Source organism: Excalfactoria chinensis, chromosome 13 (genome assembly GCF_039878825.1).
Source record: "Excalfactoria chinensis isolate bCotChi1 chromosome 13, bCotChi1.hap2, whole genome shotgun sequence".
Classification (NCBI taxonomy): Eukaryota; Metazoa; Chordata; class Aves; order Galliformes; family Phasianidae; genus Excalfactoria; species Excalfactoria chinensis.
This window is the reverse complement of record NC_092837.1, coordinates 12,603,955-12,622,696: the sequence shown is the minus strand read 5'-3', so window position 1 is coordinate 12,622,696 and position 18,742 is coordinate 12,603,955. Positions and strand designations below refer to the sequence as shown.

Genomic DNA, 18,742 nt, shown 5'->3' with positions numbered 1-18,742 from the left:
CCGTCAGCCGTGGGGCAGCACCGCCACCCTCCCAAAGCCAGTAATCTGGGGAGCCCTGTGAGCACCAGGTACTGCCACGTGTCCTGCAGGGATGCGGAACAGACCCTCGACCCATGAAGGCCCAGCTCCAGGAGCATCCCAGCCACCCATCCCCAAAGGGAGAGAGAGAGAGGAAAAAGGATGTTCTGCAGCCCTGAGCCAGCTGGCAGGCACAGAAAGCAGCTTCCCACCTGCAGACTTGCTCTCCGAGAGCTCCAGCATGCTGAGGAGTCCCCCCTTGTGCCTTGCCACAACCTGTCAAGGAAGAAAAGAACACTGTCACAGCACTGCTGCAAGGGGCCTATCCACTCTGGGTGCCCGTGCAGCACAGACCAGCTGACAGCCCTGCTACAAGGCAGGTCTTAGTTAACAAAGCAGAACCCCATAAAAAGAGCAGAGCCACAGCCAGACAAGTGCACAGAACTAAGGTCACATTGCCTGGCTGTGTTCAGCCCTGCCGGCCCAACAAAGTCCCCTCACCTGACTGCTCCTCACCCCAGAAACTGCCCCAGAGGGAACTGACATCCTGGCTGCTGGGCTGAGCACCCCAACATGGGCTGTGGTAGGAACCTACAAGCCCAGTGCTGCCACCAGGAAGCTTTTCCATAGTGTGACCTGTTTCCCAGTGAACTCCCACCTCAGCACGAGGCAGAGTCACAGGGAACCCAGAGCCCTGCCAAGCCATCTCCAAGGGCCTCTGGTACTGGGACCATCCCCAGCGGCCACATGCAGGAGCCCCACACTCCGGGTGGCCATGGGGCACAGGGACGGAGTCCAACAGCTCCCAGAGCCAGTCACACGCAGGGGCAGCCATGCCCTAACAGCGCTCTGAGCCACGCAGCGCTTGGCTGTATCCCAGCCAAAATCATCAACCAGAAATCTCATCATTTGCATCTGAATCCCCAAAGGGCTGAGGCCTGTGATGGATTTAAAGGATTATATGAAACTAAGACATCATGTTGCATCTTCATGCTGAGAATCACATTTCTGAGTGCAGGCAAAGCTGCTGTGTGAGGGCTTTGCCGGCAGGAACCAGTGGGAAAGCTACAAGGACCCTCCCCACGCTCCCCCCGGGCTGCCACAAGCAGCAGCAGGCACAGTGGGGACCAACACCTTGTGAGGGACCACATGCCAGCTGCAGCCTGCAGGGCTCCTGCTCCACCCCCAGCACACCTCCCTGCAGCTCTCCTGAGATGCTCCAGGCACCGAGTTGCTCTTCCCACTTCAGCTCCAAAGTCTTCCCCGTGGGAAGGGGCTCAGGATGGAGCTGGATACGCCTGTCACTCTGACATTGCCCTCCACGGTGTCTCTATTCAGCCAAGGAAGGCTGCAGGACCGTGGCTGCTGGCAGCGAGGCTGGCTGGCTGGCTGCCTGCTGGAGAGCCTGCTGGCAGCTCCGCTGGATTAACTCACCCCTGGGACCAGGGACACGGCTCCTGCTGGCAACCCAGCCCCAAACCCAGAGCAAAGCAGACAGTCTGCAGGGTCACCCCTCACCTTGGTGCTTCGCAGCCTCCTGGTTCCCTGAGCTTGCCTAGCAGCCTGGAGGCAGCTGTCCACGTGCCTCTGATATTGCAGCAGTGGCACCAGTGACTTACAGAGGTAGCACTTCTCACACCTGCCAGGCAGGAAAGGACAGAGCACCGCATTAGGATTCGCCCTGCGCTGGGCTCCCAGCCACCAGCAGTGACTTTCCTCCTCCGGACCGCGCCACCGAGAAGATGTGTCACCAGATCGGGGCTGGCTCAGTGGGGTCAGGCCGGCACCAATCACAAAGACTGAGTGATTATCGGTTTTCCCTGCCTGCTCCTCTGCATCCTGCTGCTGCAGCAGCGGGACGGTAATCAAATCTGCTCATCTAACTACCTCCACCACTGCCGATTTCTCCCCAGACATAAAGCACCCTGTCAAAATCCACTGAAATGAAGTGCGAGGGCTTTGCAAAAGGGACTTCAATTCTGCCTGAAAAGCAAACCAAGTGTGTTAAATCAGAGAGACGTTTTACCGGGGCTGGATGAACTTGTCTGACTAGTAAATCAAGTCCTTCTCTGCACTATCTCCATTTCCCAACGTGCCATAGCACACACTCCTGCTGCAGGTTGGCACAGGTGCCCTCTCTCTTGCATCGTGCTCCTCAAACCCCCTCATTTGTGCAGAAGATGCCCAGGCTCAGGACAACCGAGTGTGCCTAGGGAGAAAATCAGCCTGGCTGAAAGGAGATGGAGGTCAGCCTTGGATTTACACAGCTACAACCACTTCCACACCAGCTCTGAAGGTACCGTGCCATGCAGGAGAGAGCACTGGCTCTTCAGGTGAGCATCCACCTGCAGTGCTGCTCAGGAATGGGCCAAGAGCCCCAAGAAACAGCCCCGGCAGCATCGTGTTCAGTTTGATAAGCAGCTCTCCCTCAGTCAAACTCACTCCAGGCTCCAAAATGCATATGGAGAGCCCCCATCGAGCAAAACTCTGCAGTACTTTTCCCGTATTTTCTTTCCAGTCAGTGCTGATTACCCAGATAATGTGTCTAAACAGAAGCTGTCCTCTCTATAATTAGCCTAATTCCATTAGTGATGTTGCCATCCACTGTTTGTAACAGCAAAATTGCTTCCATAGCAGGGATTTTACTGTCAGATCCTCTCTTATGATGCTTTGTGTGGGTGGCAGGAGGAGGGGCTGCATGGGAAGAGATTAAACAAAGCCACTGCTATTCTGAAAGTCTAATTTAATTAAGAATATCACTACAGGTGCCATGTTGACAGCCTCCCCGTCCCGGCCTCCTCTTTTCCCAGGGTTACTGAGCTCCAATCCCCCAGAAGAAACCAGCTGAGTTAGCAGCATTTTAACTACAGCTCCCCCACTACGGTCAGAGACCGTGCACCCTGACCCACTGTGCATTGGCTGAAAGGAAATTAGTGCAAGGTAACCAATCTGAGAACAGCAAATTTCTTTTGTTCTGATGTAAACATCCATAGCACTGCGACAAGAAGCACTGAGTAAAGGCAGCCTCTGAGGGAGACAACACTACAAGGCCAACAGCCAGCGTTTACATGGGGACAAAGACATTTGTGCAGAGACGTGGTGAAAGTGAAGCACAGAAACAATGTGGAAGAGCAGCATACCTACTTACTTGTCAGAATCTGAGGACGCCTGGCTGCCTTCACCACCTGCAGCTTTACTTCGTGACTCTCTCCGACCCCGAGTGAGCACTGGAAGCAAAACAGAAATGGTTACTGCCATCCATCCCCAGCATCGCCTTTCAATCCCTTTCGCTCAGCGCTGCAGTTGAGCAATGCAAAGACAATTACTGGACTGGGATGGGCACGGTCTTCCTTCCAGCCAAGGGGCAGCTGGACAATTTTCAGAGGGATATGTAAGAAGTTACCTTCCAGGCCTTGGAAGACAGCACTCCGTGTCACACCCCAACCTGTCCTCTGACAGAAACAGCTGGATCAACAGCACAAAGCTCACAGTCATTCTGAAGTTGACACTACACAGCAGCACAACAGCCTGGGAGAGGAGATGCACTGCTGCTCCAGCATGGCTGCACCACTCACAGCTAAGGCAAACCCTCTGCCTGCTGCAGGGGCACCAGGCTCTCTGCAGCTGGGGTAAGAGGAGGAAGTCTTGCTGGGTTACAACATTCAGCCCTGCAGTTGCTGCTCTCCCTTCCCATGCAAAACGGAGGGGATCTTTACTACTGCCTGCACACAGCTCTGGACAAAGAGTCGCACTGGCACTGCTCTCCAGCGGCTGCAGGAAAGAACCACAGAATCACAGAACACCCCAAGCTGGAAGGGACCCACAAGGATCTGCAGGTGGCCAGAGAGACCCCAGCCCCACCAGCATGCTGACAGCAGGTCTGACAGTTTCTGCTCTTTCCACATGCCCAAGCAGCCCTTCCAAACCTGCTCTCCGGGCATCTGCAGGGAGCATGTCTAAATGTTGTCTCTTTCAGCTGAGTTCCTCTCAGCATATCTCTGTTGACACGCCACCAGCAAAGATCCTCAGGGAGCACATCAGATAGCTTAGCTTGCTCCGCCAGGGACATCTGAGACTCCAGCTCCACAGCAGCTGTCGTAGGATGCAGGAGCAATGCATGGAGCTACTGCACCACCCAGAAACATCACCCGCCATGCTGTGTGCCATCAGAGAGGCCAGAGTCCAAGCTACAGGCATGGCAAAGCTCGTCAGCTGTGATAAAGATGGGAAGGCACCAAATTTTATCCAGCACAAAGGAAATCCTTCAGAGCTTCAGCAAAACTCCCTTTCCAGAGCATTCCTGGGCTGCTGATGTTGTCTTGTGGGCAATGGCTGATTCCAGCGGCTCATTTCTCACAGGCAGACACCTCATTGACTTGGCCTGGCCCTGATTCGAAGTGGCAGCCTGATGAGGAGGGCTAATGGCCACAGCTAGCCCCCCAGCCACCCAGCATGCCCACAGCCCCACCGACATGCATTTGACAGCGTGCTGAAAGCTGCTCTCTGAAGCAGCGTGCACTTATTAATATTCCTTTAGCACCATTTCGGGATCCTCGTGCACTAGCTCAGGTGTTAATCAGCTCTATTTTCTTTCAAAAGCAGTGAACACATCTGGCATAATGGGCCCATTAGAGAACTCTGGGATCAGCCTGCAGATGCCTGGGGAGGACCCCCAGCTGCGATGCTGACAGCAGAAGTGTGGGGATAGAATGGGGACAGCAGTGCCAGCGGCTCTGGAGGCACAGCAGGGCCAGCCCCCCATGTTTGCATCCTTGGGAGCGCTGGTGAGGACAACCTTGACAGCACACACCAGCCCCCTTCCCCTGCTCTCCCTACCAGCCACACTGCTTTGTGTGCAGGACCCAGCAATGGCAGGCTTGCAGGCATCTTTTCTTAAGAAGTGGTGAAGCTTTTCTCTGCATCCATTCCATTGCTCTTTGTATCGGTGCCACTTTATTGATGCCATGAGATTTTGAACAGCACCAGTACTGCTGCTGTTGCTCTGAAGATTGACAGCTGCACCAGGTTGTACTGGAGCTTGGGGAAAAAGGAATATACCAAATCCTCACTTTTCCAGGCTCATGTGGGAACTGGGAAGGTGGGAGTGCATCAGTGGAGGGCGATGGGAACAGTGTGTTTGATGCGCTCAGTACCAGCCAAGGCTCACATCCAGAGGGAAACCAGTAACTTCATGGAGGGCAGCAGCAGGCAACGGATCAGCAGCTCCACAGAGATCCTCTCACACATGTAAGCCCTTCAGCTGGCTGCAGGAAGGAGGAAGGAGCTGGCACAACACTTCCACCGCTTCACTCATCCACTCGGAATTAGCAGCAGCCACTGAGCTGGAAACTTGAGACGTGAGCCTTCCTCAGCCTAATGCCACAGCTGAAGTAACAGCAGACCCTTCCTTTTTTGACCACAGGAAAATGGAAACTCTTGATGAGATTTTCGTACTGCTCAGGTGTGTGGTGGTCCGGGCACCCAGCCAGGGCAACCACGGACATCTGTAAGTCCCCCTTGCCCAGCTACCTCATTGGAAAGCCTGTCCTTAAATACCAGCAGCCTGAGCTGGCCTCCTTATAGAAAACACTTGAATGATTTTCTCCCCCCCCCCATGCATTACCTTTACCAGTGAATGTTATGCTAGCAAAAGGTGACAACATGACAGCTCTGGAAGCAGAGTCCTTTTGTCCCTGCGCAGATGCATCAAGCTACTGTCTCACCTCTACTGAGCTAAACCCCTATGGGTTCATCCCAAATCCTGCTTATCAGTCCATCAAATGGAACCTTTCTGTGGGATGCCTGTCCCTGTCACTGGGAACTGCAGTGAGGTGCCCTACAAGCCAAAGGCATCATCGTACCTCTCTTCAGTGTTGCTTTCTCCTCCAGGCTCAAGTGCACATCTCAGAGACAGGGAACCACATGAAGAGCCTTGGCCCGAACAACACAGGCATTATGGACAGTAAAGTTTGGTCTGTACAGCGAAAATATTAGAATAGCTGGCAATGGAAAACCCAAATTCCTGTGATTTTGCCCCAGAACCACTGCTCGGCTTAGAGCCATTATTGTAGACCAAGATGTCCATTATTTGAGGCTAGTTTTCTTTCTAGGGGAATTGTTCTGAACAAGGCAGAATAGAGGCAGAGCAATTTCAAAATAGCCACCCTTACAAGCATCCCTAGGGAGCCCAGTCTGGAGGTGGAGTGGAAAGGCCAGCCTTGAACTCTGCCCTGCTGAAAGCCAACACCAAAGGAACAAACAAATTCCTCTGCACAGGCAAAAAGTTCTAAGCCTTCTCCTGATCACAGCCAGGATTCCCAGGATCAATGGATACGCTCACAATCCAGGCACGCTTGGGACCAGCTTACCACGGGGCCAAAGATGCTCCTGCTGAAAGGCGTACTGAAAACTCTGCTCCGTTTTGTAGTGCAGATAAGACCTTTATCAGGAAGGGAGAGAAACTGTGACAATCCACAATTTGCCCCTTTGCTTTAGGAGCTGGTTTGTGCCTGCGGAGAGAACTCCCCACCAGGATTCAGCACGCACAGTATCAGCTGCTACTCTGGCTCGTGTTATCTTAAAAGGACCCATGTCACATCCCCAGTGATTCTGTATAACAGGGACCACGTATTTTACAACTACATCAACTCTGCATTAAGATTGCAGCGTGGAACTTCTTCCTGCTCGAGGAATGTACATGTTACAGTTCTTGTATCAGCTCTGATTTGCTCAAATTGCTCAAACATCACAGATTTAGGCTGTATTTAATAACCCAGCATGTAACTGAAAATTATATATTCACAACCTGAAAAGTTAATCTTATTACAAGCTACCACTTTGATATTACCTGACACTGTGCTAACACAGACTTTACATTTCAAGCAGCTGCTAAAACATAACTTATTGAATACATTGATAACCAACCGGTGTATTTGTTCAGTTAAGCTCTACAAAGGTTGGCTGTGGAAACCTGACACAGAGAAGGCTGCCAAGAGGATTTAATATGGGCATTCTGACCACACTTCTCTGCCTCACTCTTCACATGAAGGAGGAAAAACTGAGCTCCCAAATCAATAGCTATCATTTTGCAATTTTGGAGGAACTAGAGGAAAACTTTTCTGCAGTGCCTTCCTGCTGAACAAGCCATTTTTGCACACGCAAATGTCAGACTCATTGCACAGCAGAGATTGGACTTGGAGCATTACAGAACATTCTCATTTCTTGAGAGCCCTGAAGGATGCTCACCCAAATGGCTCTGGAGGTGCCATTTTCTACCACTGGCAAATTCTCTGCAGGTCCTCTCAAAATACGAAATTGATGTGTCTTGGGAGTACCGTGTGAAGTAGCCAGGGCTAAATACTCGTGCAATAATCAGCTTATATCAACGTGGTCAGTTATGAAAGAGATCAGAGAGATCTCTGTGAGGGAGGCTCTAGAAACTACCAGAGTCTCCACTAACATTCTCCAGACCAGCCAGGAGATGGACCAAGGCAGGGCAGACAAACCTAACTTGCCACATCACACACTAATACCCTGAGAGGAACAGGACTCCAGCACCCAGCTGCAAGCAGCAGGAAAAGGGGGACCAGCACAGAGAGCAGATGCACAGACAGAGCGCATGGCAGACCTGGGCTGTCCGTAGCAGCGCCCTCTCCCACGATGCCGTTGCAGTACATGGCATGCAGCTCGATCTCCACAGCCGGGAACACTCGGTCACACAGTGGGCATGGAACGTGGTCAGCCGTGTGGTTGCCCTCAGACAGAGTCCTGTCAGCACCGCCATCCGCACCAGCCTGCAGAAACAGAGGGAAAAGAGTCAGCTGTGTTTCTCCTTTTTTGGCTCTTGGTACCCGCAGAGCTGGAGCTGCTCACCTTCCCATAAACTCATTGTTTCTTGGAAAGTTTTATTTTCTCTTCTTCGTATACAGGTCAGAAATAAGACCACCGCCTGAGTAAACTGCAGGGCTCTAATACCTCATTCTTCTTCCAAAGGCAGTGTGTCCTGCTGAATCACGGTGACACCTCCCTGCACAGCCATGAGCACCACTTAAGGCAAACATCACCTACACTACTGCTGAAAAATGGCAAGGCTTCCATTAATCAGGAAAGCTCAGAAGCGAAACTGATGGGAAATTCATGGGGCAAAGCGGGAGTTCAACACCTGACTTGCGCTCATCAGTTCCTGGACATGATCCACACTACAGGGGCTGCGCTGTCTGGGAACACTCCTCTGGGATGAAAGGAGGCTGCGGGGTCTCAGATCCTGGGCTGCTCCTCCTCCTTGTCCAGAGGACACTGCCCAGAGAGAGGCAACCCGTGTCACACAACATTGCCAGGGCTAAATGTCACCGCTCGTGTCTGTTCACAGGGTGCCACTCTCACTTACCAGCACTGCCTTTTTGCATTGGTTACACAGCTGCAAAGGTGCTCTGCTGCACACCCACAGAGACACAGACTGCTCCCTACGCTGTGCATGTTTCCAAGACACAGCAGACTGCTGCCATATCACTCACAATTAGATCTCTGCCTAGTCAGGCTTGCTACAATATCTCTTCCTATTTAAGAAGGAGCCATTTTTTCCCCCCCATTAAAATAAATATTTCAGTATTAACCATGTAGAAGAAACCTGAAGGGAAATAATAAAGGAGAGCTCATTGTTCTTGAGGCTAAGCAGTGACATGCAGCCACTGTGCAGTAAAACTGCTGCCTGCATCCCTTCAATGGTGTAATTTCAGGGAAGCAGTAACCAGGGCCAGCCAAGACGCTCAGTGCTGCTGGAGCACGTTGTCACATGTAACACTGCTTTGCCAAACAAAGGTCTGATCCTGAGCATCCATCCTCCTTTTTCTGTCCCAAAGGAAAGGAGAGGGCTTTGTTGACTCAAAGGAACGATGCAAGAAATTGCACGACGGGGCCTTATGCAAAGAATCGAGTCAGAAAACTCATTTCTCCCCAGCGCTGTCTGACAGGCTTTGGGACTGACCCCAAAAACCCTGCGCTCATTTCCAGGGAGACTCAGCACCAGATTTCTACGGAGGAGTTGCCACCAGAGTCCCTCCAGCCAACGCAAGCTGTTGCAGCGCATCACTCACAGCATTAGCGTTTGTAGCCTGCTCTCACTTCTCAGTGTCACTACATCCTGTGAAGTCCTCACCGCGGCGCGTTACAAAGAGGAGTCATAAAAAGCAGGATGTGTCAACTATGAATGATCAGATCAAACCTGCGTTATTCTGGTCTGACAACGCAGCAGAAAAAAAAAAGGGATGGGAAAAGCAGCAGGCGCTGCTCCTGCTAGCTGCCATTTTTAAATCAGTCTGAGGAGATCACTGGTTCCACACACCCTGCCCACCTACGTTCGGTGATAAATCACTAATTTTAAATGGAAATGCAACGTTCTGTAACACAAGACACACCAGAGTCCCAAATCCACACGTACAAAACCTTGTGGTGACAGCCAGGAAAACCTTGAGTGCAGAGCCCTGTCGGAGGCACAGACTGCTGCCTCTCCTCTTTAGCAGAGAAAATTGCCCACAGGATACAGTGCTTGCAGCCAGCAGGCAGCAACCAGCCAAGAGAGATGCTGGAAGCTGAGCTCAGGAACAAGGTTCCCGTGCCCTGGCTCAGCAGCCGTGAGGAAGAGCTCTGTCCCCACGGTCCATGCTTGCTTCACGCTAACTGCTGATCCATGTGATGGCTGCTTCCCTGCAAGGCTGCAGGCTCACGGCTGGTACCCGCTGCCAATGACCACGCTGTGACAAGCCCTGGGAAGCGCCGTGCTGCTCGCCTCGTGCCCAGCAGCTGTCCAGGTGAAGGTGTAAGACCCAGGGGCACTCTCTGCAAAGCAGCAGGGATAGGTCAGTGCCCTGCCACAGCCAAATGGGTCATGACTGTGCCCTTGGGGCTGAGGATCCAGGGCCGTGCACAGGACCGCTGCAGTCTCTAATTGACTGAGCGGTGCTCCGAGATACCTGCAGAATGAAAGGCACACGAGAGCAGAACCTGGTTTATTAAGAGGCCTGTGACAATGAGACAAGGGAGCTGCAGATGCACTGTACAAGCTGCAGGCTTCCAGAGTGAGCTTTCCACAAATGAATCCTCTTGTCAAGAGCTGTATGATTCTGTATTCATGTACCCTGCCAGAGGAGTACTTGGCAACCCCTTTGATATCGCTCTCTAAATTAATAGACAAACGGAGTTTTATCAGAAGCAGGAACTGAAGTCAGATGTCGCTACAGTGACAGCTGCAAGGCAATTGCTGCACAGGTGTGACAACACAGGGAAAGCAGCCACACAACAGCGCACATCTGGATTGGGAGGTAAGAGAATGGCCCTGCCTCTGGCTTACTGCTGCTGGGAGCTATCACTGCATACAAATCAGGATTCTGGGGCTCAGCTCATTCTCATTGGACTGTAAACCACCAGCAGCTCTCAACACCTCCTTGTTGTCTTTATCCCAACCTCTTGGAGAGAGTCTGTAGACAACAATGTCATACGGAGGACAGTAACAGGGCAAAATGTGTCATAATATGTGTGGCTGAGATTTACTGGGACCCCTCTCACAGCTTTTGGGGTCCCTGTACAATCCTGAGCCTCACAGCAACAGTGCTACTGTTCCCAGTGACAATGTCCTTCAGCACAGCAGTCTGTGCAGCATACAAGAACAAACTGGAATTTATAACAACTCTCCAGCTACAAGGCTGAAAGGCTCCAGATGCAGCTGCACGCAGCCCTAGCCAAAGGAATTGGAACTATGAAGCAGCAGAGGAAGTGGGAAGTGTTTACAAGGATGCCACCCAAGCCCATGCACCCAGCTGAAGAGAGCAGCATTGGAAACAGGACACTTCCCCAGCTCCAGGCTCTTTACCTGCATGGGTGCATCTTTGCTGACCGAGGAAAGCTCTTCTCTTTCTGGCTCACTGCTTTCCGACGGACTCGGCTGGGTCTCTGCAGAAAGACAACCCCATGTCAGCACAGGTTTGCAGCCCCCAAACCTTCTCATTTGTTGTTGTGAGGCATTTCACGGCTTCAAAACATTTTTTAGACTTCTCACAAATGTTACCAGACAACGTGCAACAACACCGTTGGATGAGGGGTTAAGAGTCACAGCACAGTGGTGTGAGGACAAAGCCACTGCAGCTTTGCAGCTTCATGGGGAGTGAGACTAGACACGTGGGATGCTTGCTGGAATGGAGACAACGCAAGAACAGTACACTGCTCTATCTGAGAAGCAAGGCAAACAGAGCTCCCATCCTACGGTCTTCAGACCTCCATGTTTTCCTTAGCAACAAAACATGCCTCCAAGCTGTGACCTCCCCACTGCTGCTCATCAACAGGAGCAGGCTCTCGGTGAGCTCCTTCCCCTAAAACTCTGAACTGGAAAATGTCAAACATGATAGGAGAGCTCAAGGAAGGAAAAAAAAGCGTCGGCGCCAAACGGGTTTAATTAATTTGTGACAAAAATTATTTCAGCTGTCATGCTTTACATATATTGACAGTGAAAAACGTGACACTTTATTGATAGCACTGCAGAGAGCACACCTGGCACTTGGGAACGGTCCCTCCATGCTGATGGGTGTGCTGGTGCCTCTCCAGTAGCCAGCACCTAGCTGCCCCTGTGCACAGAACTGGGATGCTGCCTTAGTGGAAAAGGGTCTAAAATCAGAGAGATCATCCACACTTACCTGGATAATTCCAGCCTGGATAAACACTGCTGGAAAGGAAATTTGGTTTGATTTGAACAACTTGAAAGTTCTCCCCTTCCCTCTGAATTTCAGAAGTGTATAATTTTCAGTTCAAAACTCAGAACATTCCCAGGTGTCTTTTACCTGGGCAAACGGAGATCTCTTCTTCTGCAGAGTTCTGTCTGGCAATGTCTGGGCTCCTCTTACTGCCAAGTGGGGTCAATGTGCAGACACTGTTCAAAACATAAATGTAATATAGATCTCCAATCCATCAGTGTGACAGCACACACCTGCCTGCCTTGCACAGCTCAGACAGCTCTGTCATTTCCAGGTGGTCATTATTTGATAGCCAGAAACGATCAGGATAGCAGAGAAGAATATTGGTATGAAATGCTGTTCTAAACAGAAACCACTAGAAGAACTCTTTTGGCTTAGAGAGGTCCTTGATTAGAAGACATGAGGGATTAACACCACACGTGGGGGGAGCGAGCAGACCTGCTCACAGCTGTGGGACCTACCTGAGTCTTTCTGCTCTTAGCTCTGGGAGTTGTGCAGGTATTAGCACTGTGCTATCTGCCCTCTGAAGAAGGGAATCCTTATGGGGAAAGGCACACAGATGCAGCACAACACTGGGCTTTCCTGCGGCAAAGCTGCACCAGCATGGCACGGCAGCTCCCCGCAGCATGCTGTCCCTCTCCCTTTAACCTTCTCCGCTGTTGTTTTCCCACCAGCACAACACAATGTCTTGCTGGAGCAGGCAGGCATTGCTGAGCGAGTCTGGCACCCATGCTGACACTCTCGGCGTTTTGTATGGCTTCCTGATTAGTCTGATCAAGTATGCAAGAGCACACTTTAAAAACATGAATCCCCATCCTGACAAACAGAAGATTTATTAAGCTCAACCACAGGCCTCAGAGAGGAGAGAACAGCCACCGCTGATTTATGATAAATAACAAAATTCTGATAGGAAATCACAAGTGGCTTTTCTCTCTAAATAAAGCATCTCAGAGCATTTGTTATGAATCCAGGCTGAGCGTGTTTTACTCTGTGTCTAACATCAGGGCTCACTTCAAAAGGACTCACACAACACAACTTGCTATGACATTTATGAAATGGGCTAATCAATTTGAAGTCAAACCACATTTCTTGCTACACCAACTATCTCCCAGTAACAAAGCCTATAATCATTTATTAAAATCCCAATCTACCGTGCTCTGCACACAGCATAGAACTATCAGGCCGAGTGGCCTACAGGAAGCACAGGGTTTCCTACTCTTCAGATCGATACCAGCTATTTGGGCCAGTACTGTCAGATCTAAGGAGAGCTGACCGTTCTGTCCCAGAATGGGTTGAAATTACACAACCCAGCAAATAAAAGAACCATGAGACTCTCTGCTCTCTCTTGCAAATTACTCCTTGCATCCTCTCCCATTCGCTTTCCTCTCTCACAGCCCTCGCCGCAGAGCTGCATCCCACAAGAAGGAAGGGGGAAAAAAAAGGACGACTAGACTTAAATGTGAGGGAAGTCATGTTGACTTGTCCCACACCTGTCATCTGCTGAAGTGGTTTTTCTGGAGCACTGCACTCTATCTTTGGCTGATAGGCAGTGCCGTCTGGCTTCCTCCTCCCCGCTTTCCTCATCAGCAGTACAGCAAGAATATAAAAATACACACAGAAATCCAGTAAACCATTCACCGTGCTGCATATGTGCCTTCAGACAGCCCACGTGACTGCACTGCTCTAACTCACCTTTAGCTCATCTACCCGTCTCTCCAGCTTTACTGTACCATGTCGAATTAGCTGCAGAGGGTAAGGATCAAGTCCTCTTACTTGTACAGTAAGATCTCGCTTGTACAAGGATGCACTTGCACATTTTATACAGTAACAACAGTAAGTGATCCCTTCTCCCCAGCTGCGCCCCTCCTCTCTCCCACAGTGCTCCAGAGCCATGTAGTTGCAGGGATGTAAGAGCAGCAGCTGTAGAGCCCTTTCAGCAAGGTCTGCAGCTGCCAGGCTGGCTTCAGAGAGCCCATACTTCTAATTGCTCCAGAAGAAAGGATGAATCCACATCTACAGAGCCAGCCCACAAACCCCATGTGTTGAATTACCCCTCCTCACCTCTGTGCAGTTTGCATGGTCTCCCCATCTCCACGCACACCCTCTGTGGACAGCACCTGGGAGGCCTGAAAAGGAGAATTCTGATATATAAAGCAATGCACACAGCTAATGGGGCCAGACAGGCTCTGCTGGGTCACCAAGTTCTGTCCACGGCATGGGTTTTCTTCCAGAAATGGTAAGTATCCATCCTGAACTAGCCAGCTTTTGACTCAGTTCCTCCCTTCGCTCTGCAATGATGTGTAGCAGATGTGCTCTGGACAGCCTGTGTCCATCCATTCCCAAGCCAACCTTGTCCATCACCTCCCAGCCCCTGCCTGCTCCCCGTGTCTGAAGTTGGCAGCAATCACAGCTCTTCTGCACCTCCAGGGTTTATTGTCCTCCAGCAGCCCTCACCTGCTCCAGCTTTATATTTATTTGCCTGAGTTTGGGTGACCTGATCAACACAAACAGCCGATGTTTGACCACCAGAAGTACTTTCCTGAAATTCGTGTAGATAAGATCTGCTGCATTTTTCTTGGCTTGGAAATCAGCTGTCCTATCAAAGAGAGGGAACAGATTAACCTGCACAATCAACAGCCTGTAAAGCCACGCGCATTTCATCCCATTTTTCATTTACCTCTATGACTCCACTTATTCTTTCCTTTAAAATTTGTTCAAAAGCCTTGTGCACTGCTGAGGTCAGGCTAGCACGCCAGTCATTACCCAGATCCCTTTCTTCTCCTTCAGTGTGCATATTACACTTGCCATTCTCTAATCAGATGGAATTACAACGCTTTATTAGCAGCCCATGCTGTCAGGCCTGTGATTTCTCAAGCCATTTCTCAAAGAAATCCAAAGGATTTTTCTCCCCCTTCCTCTCAGAGTCTGATTACTGCCATAGATTTCAACTTCCATCACCACCAGTCCCAAAACAGATTCTCTTGCCAGATCTCCCTCTGTTTTATCTACATTGCTCTTATTTCTTCACAGCCTAACTCATCATTAACATAAAATACCAGCAGCTCCTCCTTTATTTTTATTTATTTATCCGCTGAACTGCAGATATCTTACAAATGCCTCTGCCTTGATCACAACGCTGCGTCATGCGGCTGTTTTGCGTGGTCGGTATGTTTAAGGTATAGCACTAATTCAGGTCACCAGATTCTAACTCTACAGAACTGGGTCATTTTCCTCTGAATCTGTCAAAAGACCAAGAGGTCCCTGACCTGATCTGAAAAGCTATGAAGGAACGTGTGCTTGGAGGTGTGGTAGGGCGGCTTCCCATTGATGGGACCTCCCAGCAATGACCCATGCTGTGCAGAGGTGGTTCGGTGCCAGGTGCTCACTGCAGCTCCTCTGCACCCTCATTGCTCCGGTACGAGGCATGGGGCTTGCCAAGGACATCTGTGAGCCCCCAGGGATGCCTCCAGCTCCTGCACACCCCAAAACCTCCCGCTGTCCCTGTAGCAAAGCAACCCCCTGTGGCATTGGAGGGTCCCTGGCATCACTTGCAGCAGGGGTCAGTGCTGCCCTGTGTCCCTGCTTTGTCACTGCCGGTGGAATTGGGTTTGATAGAGGAAAAAAAAATGGAGGCGAGGCACAAGCAAACATCAAACATATCGATCTTGCAAGTAAATCACCTACACTGGCCTCAGCATGTGACTGGGCAGAGAGGCAAAGGGAGAAGGGAGCAGCCTCTCGGGCTCAGAGTGCTAAGGCAGATGAAAGGGTATTTAGAAATTATTTTCTCTCAAGTAAATGAAAGGCTGGGAATTTTGGGGCTGGGGCTGCTATTTCAAAGCTCGCTCCTCCTCTTGGTGTTTCACCTTAAAATATCAGGAAGACCAAATCTGCATACACTGAGAGCTCCCTGAGAGAGCTCTCGTGGTCAGGATGAGTAGATTACGAGTTCCCACTCAACACCACTAAAACCTCTTTTTCTCCCTAAGAATTAATTAGACATTAGCACGAAACGCATCGTAACAAAACAAAAAACAATACCCCACAGTTTACACCGGTGATTCAAAGTTCATGCCTTCCCCCCCACCCAGATGCTGCTGCTTCCTGAGGTGCACACATGCACTGATCTGCAGCCACCCCGACCTTCCAGAGCAAAAGGAAAAGGCGTGGATGAAAAAAAAAAGCAGTTCATCTTAAGGGCTTTTGTATCTATCTGAAAGAATATGGAGGAGGGCACAAGTCGGCTTCTTCCCTCTGCAGGTCACCTCTAAGGCTTGCTTCAATCCATATCTGCTAAGCCTCAGCCAAAGCACTGTCATGGAAAGTCACTTTTCAGCACAGACTGCTCTGCACTTTTTCTGCAACCAGAAAATGCAGACATGACGTTTTTCTTAAGTGCTCAATATTACAAGACAGAATATAAATATCACAAAACAAGTTAAGTATCTTTCTAACACCGGGGTAAATGATCAAATACACTTGAAAACAGGAACAACAGAGTCGAGGCTTCAGTCGTAGAGAAGATAAAGTTATACAATGATCTGGGAGTGAAGTCATTATGAAAAATGAGGGTTGGAAAAGGCTGACACAAACCTAAAATACAGCAGTAATAAATACTTCATCTGACTTGCAATCTGTTTAAACTTAGCAGTGACAGAAAGCTGCCTTCCGCTCCAACGAGAGCCCTGATGGAGACAGAGGCTGACACCTAGCGTCTAGCAGCCCCAACAAGCAGGCGTGGGGAGAAGGTGCCCGGCCACGGTTCCAAGGACAGCCAGCAGTGCTGCTGTGACACAGCACCCTGGGCAGGCAGCACACACGTGCAGCACGGCACAGCCACCATCCCCCAGCTGCAGCCAGCTGCAGGACCACGAGGGGAAAGAGCACCTGCAGGGTGAAGGCAAATGAATCCAAATGGGAACGTGGATGGAAGAGGGAAGGCTGCACTGCAAGGACAAAAGCCACAAAGGAAAAGGTAGGGCTCTCCATACGGCACCCCGCAGGTTCCTAACTGGTTTACTGGAGCTGCCAGCGGCACATGCCATCTCTGCACTTGATATACTGACGCCCTGCCAGGCTACACCCCTTGGAGAGGGAAGTGTCAGCTGGAAGTCTTTATCTCAGTGGTGCAGCGATGGACAGCTGCCAGGCTGCATGATGGCCCGACCACTGCGTGCTGCCAATCAGCCTGCAGCCTTCTCCTCTCTCTCTCACAGTGAGCAGCGTGGTTAGGGAGGAAGCCTCTAAACGTACAAGGAGCACTTATCAGCAGTGCCTGCTTTGCAGAAGGGACTGAACCCTAAAATGGAGGGAAGACATGGTTGCTCAACGGCTGCTTAGCAGAGCTCTTACCTGGCAGTAGCTCGTGGTTGGCTCATCATCAGAAGTAGAGTTCTTCTCTTCTTCCACACTGTACCCTGGACTTTCTGCCTCCCTCTTCTTTGAAGGGAGGAGCCAGGTGATGTTCTCACACTCCTTCTGAGTGCCTGGATCTCCATCTTCTGTGTCATCCGCAACCCCATTCTCTCTGCTTATCTGCTCTCCTTTCCCGAGCTCATTTTGGCTTAAGGAAGAACTGGGCACAATTGGGTTACCAAACTCCTTCTTATGTAATAGCTGCCTCTGAGCCTGCTTCAAGCTTTTCTGGTAAACCTCCAGCTGACACAAGATGACACTGGTGTACTGGTTGGGGTCCACCCCCTTGGGGCAGAACGGGATGCCCCAGTAATAGTGCACTGTGTCTCTTGCCTCCTCCTCGTGCTTCTCCTCCTCCACATCCAGCATGCAAAGCTCGGGAGAAGAGCTGGACACCTCATTCTGCTCTGCTTGCTCTGTGGTAACACAGACAGTGGCAGCACGCCTGGACTGTGGGGTGTGCTTGGTGCCTGCCCCAGCACCGCTCATCCTGCGGCTGCCACCCTGCTCTGTGTTCCAGCTCTTCAGGAGCTGGGCTGAGCTCCCAGCACTGGCTTCTCCCGCAGAATGGCCAGAGCAGGGCAGGGGCTGCTCTTTTGGTTTGTGGTCTGCTGCTCTGGAATTGGGGCTTGTGAACAGTCTCCGAGGTGTCAGCCGCCAGGAACCTGATGAAACCCTGCCAAAGGTGGGACTCAAAGAGATGAAGTCCTCTGTCAGGGTGCTGGGTAACATGTTACTAGAATCACTCTTAGGTGGCGAGGAAGACTTTCCGCTTGACCTTGTCAAAGGCTGGCTCTTCCCCGGAGACACGATTATGCTGGATACTAGTGAGCTTTCAACGACTTCCTGGCTTAACCTCCTCAACACTACCAGGGGGCTCCGGGCAACATCCATCTGTCCACTCCCATCAGTGCTGGTGCTCTGTGAGTGGGAGCTGCCCTCGGAGCAAGGGGATCCTCCCCGGATCCCACAGCCCTCTTGCTCAGCGGGGTGGCTTTGGCTTTGTGTGTCCAGCACATCCACAGACAACTGCGGGGTTGTATCAGAGGAACCCAAGGGCTGACAGCTCTGAAAGACAAGAGGTTGATTTTCTGAGAGGTGCAGGGCATAGCAAGAATAGACTACAGAAACCTGTGTGCTGCATCCCAAGGTCAAAACCCCAAAACAGACTTCACGTGCCACTCACTGGGAACGGCACAGAACATCTACACTGTGACTGCTCTGCTTCCAGCTCCTGCTGAAAACCGCAAGGCATCCAGTAAAGTCTTCTTTTGTGCAGCGTGGCAAAGCACGCACAGAAAGCGACACTGCTGAAGAACCCTAGTAAGCCTCTTCACAGAAGCACACTTACACTTAGGCTCTCAGCAATGGCCTTCCTCAAGAGTTCCTCTTCCTCCTCTTCCTGACAGTTCACTTGTCTGGCTTCTTGCTCACTCATTTTCAGGGCCAGTGCAAACTGTTCCTCTTCAGTCATCTCTACAGTAGGAAAAAAAAGGATAAAGTCATGTCACAGCTGTAGGTGTATGCAAACACCCTGCGTTTATCCAGCATCCTGAGAGATGTCTGCAGAG

At 50.9% G+C, this 18,742-nt stretch overlaps 1 protein-coding gene across 4 annotated transcripts in view; it reads right to left on the bottom strand.

Moving 5' to 3' along the window:
* Positions 1–18,742, bottom strand: part of UIMC1 (ubiquitin interaction motif containing 1) — a 32,173-nt gene that overhangs the window by 337 nt on the left and 13,094 nt on the right. For 3 of the 4 annotated variants that reach the window (XM_072348319.1, XM_072348321.1, XM_072348320.1), the window contains exons 4-12: positions 18,523–18,647; positions 17,109–18,239; positions 13,818–13,882; positions 11,844–11,932; positions 10,883–10,962; positions 7,646–7,811; positions 3,167–3,245; positions 1,537–1,657; positions 231–294 (exon numbers count right to left, since the gene is read on the bottom strand). In XM_072348319.1, coding sequence (XP_072204420.1) covers positions 231–294; positions 1,537–1,657; positions 3,167–3,245; positions 7,646–7,811; positions 10,883–10,962; positions 11,844–11,932; positions 13,818–13,882; positions 17,109–18,239; positions 18,523–18,647 — 1,920 coding nt within the window. Of the gene's footprint in view, positions 1–230; positions 295–1,536; positions 1,658–3,158; positions 3,246–7,645; positions 7,812–10,882; positions 10,963–11,843; positions 11,933–13,817; positions 13,883–17,108; positions 18,240–18,522; positions 18,648–18,742 lie in introns of all 4 variants that reach the window. The other variant, XR_011905211.1, reaches the window with a different exon arrangement.